This window comes from Eumetopias jubatus, unplaced genomic scaffold (assembly GCF_037043125.1).
Source record: "Eumetopias jubatus isolate StellerSeaLion01/CBP00866 unplaced genomic scaffold, mEumJub1_p1.0 scaffold_8, whole genome shotgun sequence".
Taxonomy (NCBI): domain Eukaryota; kingdom Metazoa; phylum Chordata; class Mammalia; order Carnivora; family Otariidae; genus Eumetopias; species Eumetopias jubatus.
In genome coordinates this window covers 85,537,711-85,550,010 of record NW_028274814.1, presented here as the reverse complement: position 1 = coordinate 85,550,010, position 12,300 = coordinate 85,537,711, and the positions used below count along the sequence as shown (strand labels likewise).

Here is a 12,300-nt window from a genome sequence, read left to right as displayed (position 1 = left end):
GATGACTGTCTTTGTGAGTCTGACCTGAGGGGTTGGGATGGGTGGGGGAGCCTCCGAAAAAAGGGAAGTGGGTGGATTAACCTCTACTTCTCTTCTTGTTCCCTGTCATCACCCCCCCCCCCAAGATAGGAAAGTGTAAAGCAGGGCGCTTTCTGATGCAGTTCCTTTATTATCCAGAAACAGTGTCATTATCAAATTCCTCCCCAAAACATATACAGAAGGTATACAGCCCCACCCATACCTCCCATCCCTGGGGCATCCCAAGGGGCTATGGCTCCTCATCCCAACTTCTCTGAGGGAATGGAAACCCCTTAGGAAATGGATCTGTGATTCCTGGGATTCCTCACTCTTCAGGCGCTAGAGTTGAGGAATTGTGTCTCCCCAGGCAGGGATCCCAGTAAGATACTCATGTTGCCCACAGCCATGTTGGGGGGCCCAGAGGGAGGTGGGGTGTGTTCAGAGCTGTCCCCCTGATCATGGGAAGGGGGAGGACTCAGCCCCTGGGCCTCATCCAGAATAGCCACAAAGTCCAGCTGAGTGTTGTCAAGGTCAAGAGAGTCCAGAGGGTTGCACACCTGCCCTTCAGGAGGAGCATACAAGGCAGGACCCCCTCCCAGCCTGCCCACCTCAGGATGACCACAACTGGGGTTGGTGCTCCCTGCCTTGAGGGTCCCATAGCAAGTGGGCAGTGGGGGCAGAAGTCGGGGTGGTGCTGTTGCCCTATGGGGGGCCTTGTTTGCCCCCACTGCAAAATTTTCATGGCAGGTTGGAGGGGCGGGATAGGAGCCCAACTTGTGATTGGGCAAGTTAGGTTCAAAGCCAGGTCCATATGTGGCCATTGGACCCTTGGCAGGGCTTGGGCTAACCTGGGAACCCCCTAGAAACTTGGGACTCTGGTAGAGAGCTTCCTGGACTGGGGGATCTCCCCTGCCCCCACCCTCCCAGAGCAGTTCCTGTTGAGACTGAACATAATTACACACCAGCTGAGCCTTGAGTTGTCCTGTGGAGTGAGTGGGGGAATCAAAATCCAGGCCAGGCCTGGGCTCTGAAGGAAGATAATCAGGGGGTGGCTGGGTATAGGCACCTGACTGGGGATATTGGGGAGGGGGAGGCTGGGGGTAGTGGGAGAACAGAGGCTGTGGACGAGGAGGCCCATCACTGGGGTGAGCATTGAGGCAGGGCGCCAGTCCTGTGGAATCAGAACCCACTGGACACCCCTGTTCTGGCTTGACCTGCACTTGTCCGTAATGTTCAAGACGAGGACACTGACTGTAGACTCCAGCTGGAGCCTTGGGGCCTGGGTACAGCCCGGAGTGGGAAGGGAACTCACCCCATGGTTCAGGGGGGGGTTCAAGATAGGACACCTGCTGGGGACAGGGGTTTGGCCCATAATTGGTGGGTGGACCAGGCCCAAGAGGCAGGGAGCCTGGACCCCTAGCTCCATAAGGTTCAGCCGCTGCCCCTTCGGGTCCCCCATATCCCAAAGTATCAGTGGGTGGGAAGTCCAAATAGGGGTTTAGACCACTGCCTATCATGGAGGTCCCACCTTCTGGCTCCTCCTGCAGTCCTCTGGTATCCATGGCGACATTCTCAGTGATGCTGGGGGGCTGTGGTGAGTAGACAGCGGTTGGGAGTTGGGGATCGAAGTTCCGTCCTCCCCCTGCCATGGTGGGGGGCGTGTGGACACAACCCAAGCTCTTGAACCGCTGGACTCTGGCTGGGGCAGGACGGTCAACAGCCCGGGCCGGGTCACTGGCCCTCCGGGTGACCCCTACGCTGGGGTTGTATCCTGGATACTCAGCTCGGCTTCTCCAGGGAGGTGCAGGAAGGCTCCCCATCCGATCCAGGCTGGGTGCTGCCGTGGGTGGGGTACCACCTCCCCTGGCTGAAGCATATCTTGCCCGGAGCAGGTAGTGCTGGGCAGGGGTGAGGCCGGGCAGAGAGGATGCCCCGTTCTCGGGCGGGGAACCAGGGGGGTAAGGGGAGGCCAGGGAGGAGCGGCGGCTGACGGTATAGGCTGAACTGACGCTGCTGGAGCTGCTGCTGCGGCGGTCAAGAGAAACTGGGGGGCCCAGGCGGCGGGACACAGGGGTGCCTACAAGGGATAAGGAAGAAAAAGCAGGGTGGTCAGGGAGCCCTCTGAATCTCACCCTGCCTCCCCCATGGGACGGCCTTGTCCCAGAATCCTAGGGACAGGCTCCTTGACTCCGATGACTCAGACCCCAGGACGACCCATGCCCTTTCTACGTCTGTGTCACCAGGGATTCAGAACCACCGTGAACAGTTGTATAGGTTGTACACTGCACAGCCCTAGGGAGCAGCATTCACGTCATACTTTGTGTATCACAATTACCTGATGGATGGAAGGAAAGTGTCTGAGGAAGGGGGACCTTTTGCTAACTGTACAAAGGTGCTATAGGGCAACCCTGAGGAGGGAAGTCCTCCTTCCAACTTCAGAGAAGGTCCAGATCTCAGCCCAGCGACTACCTCCACACCCAGGTCTCACCAGTATGGGTCAGGCTGGGCAGTTTGAGGCCCCGGGGCCCCATCGGCCGAAGTTGATGTAGCTGGTCCAGTCTGAGGTTCTCAAGGCGTCGAAGAGTGGACAGACCAGTGCCAGCAATGCAAGGCCCCTCATCCAAGCTGGACAGGTCCTCAGTGCTGCCCCCTGCATTTCCAGTCATTTCCACACCACTATCTGTGTTGGCGGCACTGCCTGCTGGGGAGTGGTCGCTGCTGCAGGACGACTGGGCCCCAGGGCTGGGCTGTGGCTTCTGCAGGGAACATGAGGGCTGAGGGCGGCCCCTCCCCCCCGCCCCCCCAGTTCCCTGAACTTGGTGAGTGGCTCAAGCCTGTGTCTCAGTGACTGCGCGGACCGAGGGGAAGCTTACAGGTGTAGGGAGGGCTGAGCAGGTGAGGGGAGGGGGCAAACTGGAGAGATGTTGATGAGAAGAGCCTAGGATGGAGCACAGACTGCCTGGGTTCAAATTTGCACTTAGTTCGGTGACCTTGGACCATTTGTCTATATGCCTGAGTTTCGTCATCTGAAAATGTGGAGAGGAAGTTCCTTTTCCACGAAGCTGTTGTGAGGAGTACATGAAATTATAATCCTACTAATGTGAATTTTACATGTAAACTATACATAAATTAGAATAATATACTAAGCCCCATATAAGAGTTTGTTGAACCAATTCAGTAATGAATTATACGAAAATCTCTTGATTTGGGGTAACCCAAGGAGCACCACTGGGGTAAGAGACTGGAGGACTTCCACAGAAGGGTGATTTACAGAGGAGGACATGGAAGAGTTGGGAGCGGACTGGAAGGATGTGGGCAGGGCAGGCCGGGGCATGGAGGCAGGAGTCGCCTGGGCCAGCTCACCACGGCCCCCTCCGGCACGGTCAGTCTGCTCTCCTCCCTGATGGGGCCTCCATCCCGCTCCCTCTTGGGCTCCACTGTGGACAGAGACGGTGCCCTGGGCAGGGGGCCGTCTCCTCGGTGCCGCTTGGTTACATGGGCATCAGGACCATGCACTGTCTTGACGTGTTTCCGGAGCGAGCTGGGATCTGTGTAGCGTTTGGTGCAGCCAGGGAGCTTACAAACATACGGCTTCTGTTGGGTGGAAAGTGAAGACATCAGGCAAAGGAATCAAAGCAGGAGAGTGCGGAAGGCATGGGAAGAAGAGGTGGCATCAGTTGGGGACGAGGGGGTCAGGGAGGAATGCACAGCACCCAGGGAATTAAGGAGGGGGGGTCCTTGGAGTAAAAAATGAGAGGGTCAAGGGAAAGATTAGGAAAACTGACAGCCCAGGTCTGTGAGGCTTCATAAAGCCAGGGGTTGAAGGGACCATGGGTCCCCTCCAGGCCGAATGGGTCTATTTAGGTTGGCCCTTTGGCTGGTTAGAGGTAGCGGGTGGGGTGGTTATGTGGAAGTTCTTGGTTTCAGAAAGACCTTATCCAGGTGAATGAGGTGGGGGACGGGGACTCACCTCTGTGGAGCGGGTGCTGGGCTAAGGGATTTCTTATGGGGGAATCTGCCCAGTAACTGGCTTCTCAAGTGGGGAGGGTCCCTTAGGTGGGGCATTCACCTCATTGGAGTGGGTCCGATTCTGGTGCTTGGCTCGGTCACTGGCATTGCTGAAGGCTTTACTGCAGCCCTCGTGCTCACACATGTATGGCTTCTCACCCGTGTGTGACCGCAGGTGCGTCTTCAGATTTTCGAGGCGTGAGTATGACTTCCGGCACCCCTCAAACTAGGAGATATTGGGGTCAAAAGATAGCTCTCAGACAGAAGGACATGGAGATTAGAAGAATTGTAAATCTCAAAGGGGACATACATCCGAGACTATAACTCAAGATGCGAGGGCAATTCCCAAAATTCAGGGATGAAGGCAGGCAAGCGCTCGGCAAACTGGAAGCCGGAGGGGATGCGGCAGCGAGCATCTCCCCGTCAAGCCAGAGCAGATCCCCCTGCATGGGAATCTTAGACTGGCTTAGGATGGGGTCATTCTGGGAGTGTCTTATGTCCTTGACACCGAGCTTCTCCATTAGGCAGAGTAGCAGGCACAGTGCCTCGGGCCCAGGGTACTTTTGGGGGCCCACAGAAATGTCTTAATTTCTTAAAGCAAAGGGAAAATGGCTTTTAGGTCCAAGAAAATGTTCTAATACACAACATCAATATGTTCATCTTTATACTAACCCAGTCCTAAGATACAGTTTTTAAATATTTGTTTATGGCGGCAAAGTGCCTAGGCTCCAAGAAAGTCATATGAGCTCTTGGTGGGGAGCCCCAATTTAGGGAAGGACCCTGAGCTTGGGAAGTGGGTGCCTCACCGTGCACTTGTGTGGCTTCTCCCCCGTGTGTCTGCGCATGTGCACCACCAGCATGTACTGGGCTTTGAAGGGCCTCAGCTCCCTGGAGCAGCCCCCCCAATGGCACACGAACTCCTTCCGCTCCCCATGGATGTGCTCACTGTTGATGTGCTGAAGGAGGAGATACAGAGGCTCTCTGAGGTTCCCTTCTGCCCCCAAGTCCCAAAACAGACCTTCCCTGGAACCTCCCCACCCCACCATATTCCTCCAAGGCTCCACCTCATGGGGGAAGAAGTTGCAGAAAGAACATCATAGCCCACACCTCTGTTCTCCCACATTTCTAAAACAAAGCTATAGCTCCTGAGTTTCTGCCGACCCAACTGGCCACTCAACCTCTGACCTCGGTATCCTGGGACCTCCTGCCCTTAGCCTAACTCCACAGTGTCCCACCAGAATGTCCTACAAGATCCAGCCAGCATTCCTGTTACCCCCTGGGGCTCACGTGCACCAGCTGCTCCTGGGAGTCAAATTCCTGGCTACAGCCATCCCAGCGGCAGTCAGTCTCATAAACAGACTCAGGCTCAGGCTTCTCCTCTCTCTCCAGGTCCTCCCGCCCATCCAACATCCCCAGCAGGGGATCCTAGGGCAGAGGAGGCAATCCTAGGGTCACTGGGGTGACAGCTTTTGTTTATTTAGCTCAGGTTTCAGAGTTAAAGTCGCCCCCCCCCTTACCTGTGTGCCTGTGGAGTTGGGGCTGGACATATCACCCTCCAAGGGCTCCTCTGGGCACTTGCTAACCAGCAGGTCCAGCTCAGACTTCAGCTTCCCCAAGGGAAGAGGTGAGGGTGATGAAGGTAGAAGTGGGCAGAAGGAAGAGGGAGCCCAGCCAGGTCTTCCTGCCCTGAGTACCCCCACCCAAGCAGCTGGAACCCCTGGGTTTGGAAGAGACTTCCTCCTCAGACTGCACTGGGATGGGCAAAAGGCAGGATCTCATTTGGAAGAGTCTGATTCAGCCTCAAGGAGTGAACCCCAGCAACCATACCCCTTTATGTTTCTGCTACTGAGAACTTTTCGATCCCCTGTCCTTCCTTCACCTTTCCCCATAGAGTCCACCACCCACCCTCCCTGAGCTGAGGGAAATTGGGCAGCAATATGAGGACTCTCACCTGGCAAGCTGGGAGGGGTCCCCGGGACTGAGGATGCGGCATCATCCCACCTGGAGTGGGGTCATGGGGACCACAGGGCTGGACCCCGAAGGAAGGCGAGGTCCCTTTTTGGTGATTCATCTGGGGTGGGAATCCCAGAGAGGGGCTGAGGAGGGGGAGGAGGAGGAGGAGAGGCAGTTACTTAGGACTATCATCTGAAAGAATTTCAGGAGTCCTTGGGCTATTTTGGAGTGTTTCTGAAAAACGGTATGGGATGGGGTTGAGGCAGGCCCAGGGAAGCACCGAAGAGGGCTTCAACACCTTTGAAATGATAAGGATTCAAACAGGGTTGGGTGCTTTGGAAAGCTTGAGGCTTTTAATGGGGTTTGGCAGGGTCTTTAGGGGCCTCTTAGCCCAAGGCTTTCTGCACCTCATGGTGCCGATGGAGAGGTGACCATAGGAGCCCCCAGGAGATGCACAGCGTGAGTTGATGAAGGCCACAAGGGAGCTGGGTGAGGTGCGGATAACTGTCTGTAGATCCAGGCTGGCGTCTGACAGAGGCGAGATGGAGAGTGCCCGCTTCTTGGTCAACTTGACTGAACCTCGGGGAGGAGGGAAGAGTGGGGCTGGGGCAGGAAACAGGGGAGACAGCTACGGTAAATGGGGGCATGTCTCCCTCCACCCAACCCATGGGTCCTGACTCTCAACAAAACAATGACACTTGACTCTGCTTTGCCCTACTGACCCCATCTGTGACCTTCTGATCATGCTCTGACCCCTTGCTCCTATCTCCAAGCATTTCCTCTTCTAAGTTAGATCCCCTGCCTTCCCCCTGCAACTTTCTCTTTTTAGAGCAAGTCCCAGAGGGGCAAAAAGGGAAGAGATGTTGCCTGAGGCCTCACCCTCGGTGCAGCTGTTGGTCTCTCTAGCTGGCCCATAACTGTGGGGGCCAGACATGAGGTTGGCCTGGTGACAGAAGGGCAGACCAGGCAGTCCTAGGAAAGAGAGATAGCGAGAATGGGGAATGGGAATGGGGGAACACATAAGGCCTCACCTTGAAACCCCGGGAGAGGCTTGATCCCATATCCCAAGCCTATACGACATAGAGCCTCGAATCTTCTTGTGGACTAGAGACTGGCATGGGGTAGGAGATAGAAGAGGGATCCCTGGGGCTGACTGAGAGAGCTGCCAGGCCTCAAGGCCTGGAGATTGGTATTTGCACTGACCTTCTGTCCCCATGCTGGGGGCCTGACTGGGGAGGGGCCGGAGACAGCAGGGCTCGCCATAGCTACTGACTGGCGGTGGGGTCATCGAGTTGAACATGGTGTCTCAGAGGAGAGTGTGGGGACACTGCAGGAGGGGAAGGGAGATGTGCAAGTTATAAAGGCAGGAGGGAAATAAGGAAGGTCAGATAACTAATTCAGTTATAGAACCTCTAAGACATCTGCCACGGGAAATCAAAGTGAAATGAGCATCACTCAGCCAGGGGGGTAAGGAAAGGAGTCCCAGAGAGGCAGAGGCTGTCTTGAGGATCTTTGTGGGAACTGAGTGGGATCTTTGCCTGGGTGGTCTAAGCTCTGGTGTGTGTGTGTGTGTGTGTGTGTGTGTGTGTGTGTGTAGGAGGGAGTGTTATGGACTAATTGCGTCTGTATAAGCCTCAAGTGATTTTATGCCATGGTCCTCTATTTCTTCTTGCTCTGACCGTGGGCCAGCTTTGAGGGGTGGGATGGGGGAACTCATGCTGAGCCCCTTTGCCTTCATTTGTTCCTGCCCAGCGACAGGCCCGCTACAATCTCTCCAGTATGCAGCAGAGGGAGCTCTCGCCACAGCCCAGACGGAGAGGCTGGTGGGGCCAGGAGGGAGCACAGACGTGGGGCCAGGAGGGAGCACAGACGATATGCCTTTTTCTAAGGCAGAAAACTGTGTATAGAAGGGGATAAGGTTTCTGAGCAGAGCCTCCCGGGTCTGTTGAGTACAAAGAGTGGAAACTGGTGTTATCCTGGGGTAGTTTGAATCTGGGTGCCCACCTCACTTGGTCTCTTTTAGGGGAGCAGGAAAGGACTGTAAGAGAAGGCTTTGAGAGAATGAAAAAACAAAGTCATTATCCACTAGAGAAGAGCTGTGAGGGAGAGGGTTCTGCCATCCGCTTTTCTCCTCAAACTCCAGTTTTTGATCCACCCCGGGTTTTCCGGTCTCCCGGGACTGAGGGTGGGGTGGGGCGGGGTAGGGTGGAGAACGACCGGGAGCGGGCCGGCCGGCGCGGTGGGTGATCCCGGGATGCTGGGATTTTGGGTGAGGGCGGGGTAAAATGGGGAGAGGAACCCGGACCCCATGACCCAGCCCAAGCCCCGTAGCCTGGATTGTACCCTTCCTAACTCCTCCTTTCCCAGCGGAGAGCTGGATCCCGCATCCAAGACCTCCCAACTCGACCTTGGCACTTTGTGGGTGGGGGGGGCACAGCTGGCTGGCAGCTGGATGGGGGGACACTTCTCCCGCCTCCTTCCTCTATGACTCACCCAGGAGAAGGAGGCAGGGGCTCGCAAACGACCCCCCAAACACTAAAGAGACTCCCCCAAACGTGCCTACTCAGTCATCCTCTTGTGCCACTGTCCAGCCGCAGGGGAGTCCTGATGGAAATGGGGCGACATCCCACCTCGCCCACGCGTGCCACAGCCCACCCACGTCTCCCCTTCACACCAGTGACAGGAAAATTTCGCCAACTTTTCCAGCTTCGGTTAAGTTTTTCTGGAGTGTGGATGAGAGCGCAGGATGGGGCAGGGAGCTCTAGGGTTGCCCTGCTGAAGCCCTGAATCATCTTCTGTGTCTCCCTATTTTCCAGAGTCCCCCTCGCACCCCCGCTCCCCAACTCCCAGGAGTAGGCCCCGCCCCCCTTCTCCCGGTCCCGCCTTCCCCGCCCCCGTGCCTCCTCGGCCCACCCAAGTCGCCGCCGCAGGCTCTGGCTGCAGACAGCTCCGCTTCCCCCGCCCGCCCCGGGAGCCCAGTCGAGCGAGCCGCGGTGGAGGGAGGGCGGGGGGGGGGGTGTAGTTGAGAGGCGGGACACATTCTTCCCTCCTCCCCTCAGCTCATCCAGAAAGCTGGCAGTGGCGCCCGGGGGGCGGGGGGCACTGTTGGAGCGTGGGGGGTCCCCGTGGCGGGGTGGAAAAGAAAGAAGAATACAGAAACTACAGGGACAGAAAGTGATTGGGTAAATAAAATAAGGTGTATATGGGCGGAGGGAGGGGTCAGGACACCTTGGGTTCCTGATTATCACAGTTGGCTTCCCAAGGGTTAACCCCTCCAGACCCCCGGGAACCCCTTAGTGACGTCAAGGGCGGGGTCTGTACCGCCTGGTTGGGGATGCCGAGTAGATAATTGAGGGGGGGTGTCTCCGGACCCCGCCCCCAAAGGAAAAACCACCCCAATTCCGGCCCTTACAACTCCCCGGGGAAATTGCCCCACCTTCTCCTTCCACTGGACAGTAAAGACCTATCCTATGAAGACCCCAGTTCTCCAGCCCCCAAAACCTTAAGTCCCCAATCACTATGGGATCCCCTTTCCCTAATCCTGTCCCCAAAGCTAGCTGCCCAGGGCGGATTGTTTCGGGGTCACCGGGCCTGAAAGAGGCTTCAGAGCGGGGAGCAAGGGCAGGCAGGGTGGTCTGAGCCAGAGGAGGGGCCTCGGCCCCCAGCTCCCGTTGGGGAGGGGGTTCCAACGGGGATACATAGGCAGGCCGTGGCCAGTGGTCCCGCCCAGTCCCAGTAGGGGTCTCCCTGCGGCTGGCCCAGCTGTCCTGGTGGTCCCGAGGTCAGAAGGTCAAGACAAGGTCTCCTCGGCTCCTCCTAAGCCCCCTGACTACAGCCCTTGGGGACTCAGGAGTCCCTATTCCTTGAGAAGTCTTTCCAGGGCCTAAACGAGACTCTGGGCCCTCCCGCCCCCTTCCTAAAACAGAAGGCACTCCTTTTCCCCAGAACGAATGCACCAGCAAGCACATCTGTCACAAGACAGGTCAGGGGTTCAAGCCTAGCTGTCCCCCACCGGTTTTGTCGCCTCACACACACCCGTCTCCACCCCACCTAGGGCTCTCTCCTTAACTGTTCCCTCTTCCAGAAACACTGACGTCTTCCTGCCGGCGCTCAGGACACACCTGGAGTTCCCTCTCTACCACGCAGACCTCCAGCTAGCCGGCCCTCCAGCCTCTTCATCCCAACCTCATGAAAGTGAGATGTTTCTAATATATGGGAGAGGCGGAGACAGACAAAGAGATCCACGGTTGCCTGAGACAGAGACACAGAGACTGTCAGAGGAAAAAAAAAAAAAGACAGAGAAAGGGAGATACAAACGAAAAAATTCTTCAAACTTTCTGTATCTCACCCCAGGCTCTCCCACCCCCTTTTTGCCTCTGTGCCCCAGGTCTCCCTCTTGGCTGGGCAGAGTCCCTCGCAAGCAGGGCATCCCCTCGGGCCCCCTCCCCCACTGCTCCCAGGTGGTCCCCCGCCTGCCCCCCTTCTCACCTCCTCCTGGGCGCAGGGCTTGGGATGCGCGGTCCAGGGCTGGAGTCTGGGCTGGGGGGTGTGCGGTGGGGAGGGGGGGGCGGACAGGGCCACGGCAGCGCAGCCTCAGTGCCACCCCCACCCCCCCTAACCTGGCCGCCAGCCCTCCCGCCGGCCCAGCCCGCCGGGCCGCGAGCCGGGACCACCCGCGAGAAGCGCAAACTTTTTTTTTCCCTTTTGCAAAAACTTTTTCTCGCTCAAGCAGCTGGCGCGCCGCCGCTCTTCCCGCTCGCCTCTCACCTCCCTTCTACTTCCCTCCCTCTTGCCGTTCTGGAGGATGAGGCGGGGTAGCTGAAAGCAAGAGAGGGGGTGCCGGGCTTATTGCACCCCCAGGACCCCCAGGATCCTCCCCCTCCCTTGAGGGACCCTATACTGCCTCTCCCCCCCCCCCGCTGAACACGCTGCTGGTGGTGGGCAATAAATCCCGGCATGGATCCTTGGATCGGCTGCCCACGAAGAGCCCTCCCCCACTCCCCACCCCCCGAGCCAGAAAAAACTAAGAAATGTACTGGGAGTTGGGGGGGGGGGCGACGAAAAAGTTCATCCGAGAAAGATAATATTGGAGGTAGCGTCGTCAACTTTGGTTGGTGCTAACTGAGCATTCCGCCATCCTGTAGTTTATCTGCTGGCCTCACTCTTTCAGTGGAACATGAAGGGGTCAGGACAGATTGGGGGTTTGGTGCAAACAGGACGGGACACAGTTGGCTTAGAAGTGAAGGGTCTATAGAGCATAAAAGAGACGGGCAGTGGCTGAGGCTCTGGGTGCAGAGTATGCGGTTCACAAGGTTACTAAGGTACCCTGGGACGCGACCGAAACACTGTTCCGCAGAGAACCCCCGCTCTCCTTCATCTCCAAGTTCTGGAGACTGCGGGCACCTCCGTACCTCTGGGCTGCCCGCTTTCTGCAATTCCAGGCTGTCTGCTCCCTCTGCTGGCCTTTCTGCAACATGACACTCTCTCGGCGTCTGGAAGCGGAGAAGACAGGGGAGCTGAAGGTGTAGGAGGCTTGACAGGTCCCCCCTCCAAAGCCCAGTTAGGAGCCCAGGGAGAGGGTTGTATGAGCCCAAAGAAGTGGAAAGGTACACTAGAAGAGGCTGCTAGTGCAGAACAGTAGTGTCTGAGAGGGGAGTGTCTTGTCCCTTCGGATTCGTGTTGCTATAGTGACAGGATGCAGGGGAAGGGGCAGCTATTTTAGTCTGTCTGACCTTTCCTTATGAGAAAGGGGAGAAAACGTGGTGAGGAAAAGGAGCCCCTTCCTTTCCCGTCACCCCTCAGACAGGCCTCCCACATCCTAGTTCTGCTTCCAAGAACCACCTCCTCAGGCCTGGAGAGTTAGTAGGTTAACTGCTCAGACTGAGGGTCAAGGGGAAAAGGTGAAACTAGAAAGAGGTCTGAGGCCCTACAAATATAGGTAGTGACTCTGGGGGAACAGATAAGGAGTCCTATTTCACCCTCCCTCCCCCATATGACTTTGGCCCAGACACCAGTTATACCCAGAGGGTCAGGCAAGACCAGTCAGTGGTCCTTTCTTTCGGAGAAGCTCTTTTAGAGCACACTGTTTTTTCCTCCTCACCCCGGTCTCTAGATTAGTGATTCTCCAACATTTTGACTTCAAGACCCCTTTACACTCTTTTTTTTTAAGATTTTATTTATTTATTTGAGAGAGAGTGAGAGAGCATAAGCAGGGGGAGGAGCAGAGGGAGAAGCAGACTCCCCACTGAGCAGGGAGCCCAATGGGATGCAGGGCTCCATCCCAGGACCCTGGGATCATGACCTGAGCCGAAGGCAGATGCT

The 12,300-nt window shown here is 56.8% G+C and overlaps 1 protein-coding gene across 4 annotated transcripts; it reads right to left on the bottom strand.

Annotated features, from left to right (window-relative positions):
* Positions 1 to 350: 350 nt before the first annotated feature.
* On the bottom strand, positions 351 to 7,279 carry GLI1 (GLI family zinc finger 1). 4 transcript variants are annotated; one of them, XM_088025254.1, is made up of 11 exons: positions 7,183 to 7,279; positions 6,859 to 6,951; positions 6,387 to 6,582; positions 5,972 to 6,122; positions 5,544 to 5,633; positions 5,314 to 5,451; positions 4,833 to 4,982; positions 4,088 to 4,252; positions 3,382 to 3,612; positions 2,507 to 2,774; positions 351 to 2,095 (listed from the first exon to the last, which is right to left on the bottom strand). In XM_088025254.1, exons 1-11 carry the CDS (start codon positions 7,277 to 7,279, stop codon positions 351 to 353), a joined length of 3,324 nt encoding a protein of 1,107 aa, XP_087881380.1. The 4 variants fall into 4 exon arrangements, with proteins under 4 accessions (XP_087881380.1, XP_087881379.1, XP_027966819.1 ...); XM_088025253.1 differs by having other exon boundaries at positions 5,544 to 5,777; positions 5,978 to 6,122; XM_028111018.2 differs by having other exon boundaries at positions 5,978 to 6,122.
* Between the last annotated feature and the right edge of the window lie 5,021 nt (positions 7,280 to 12,300).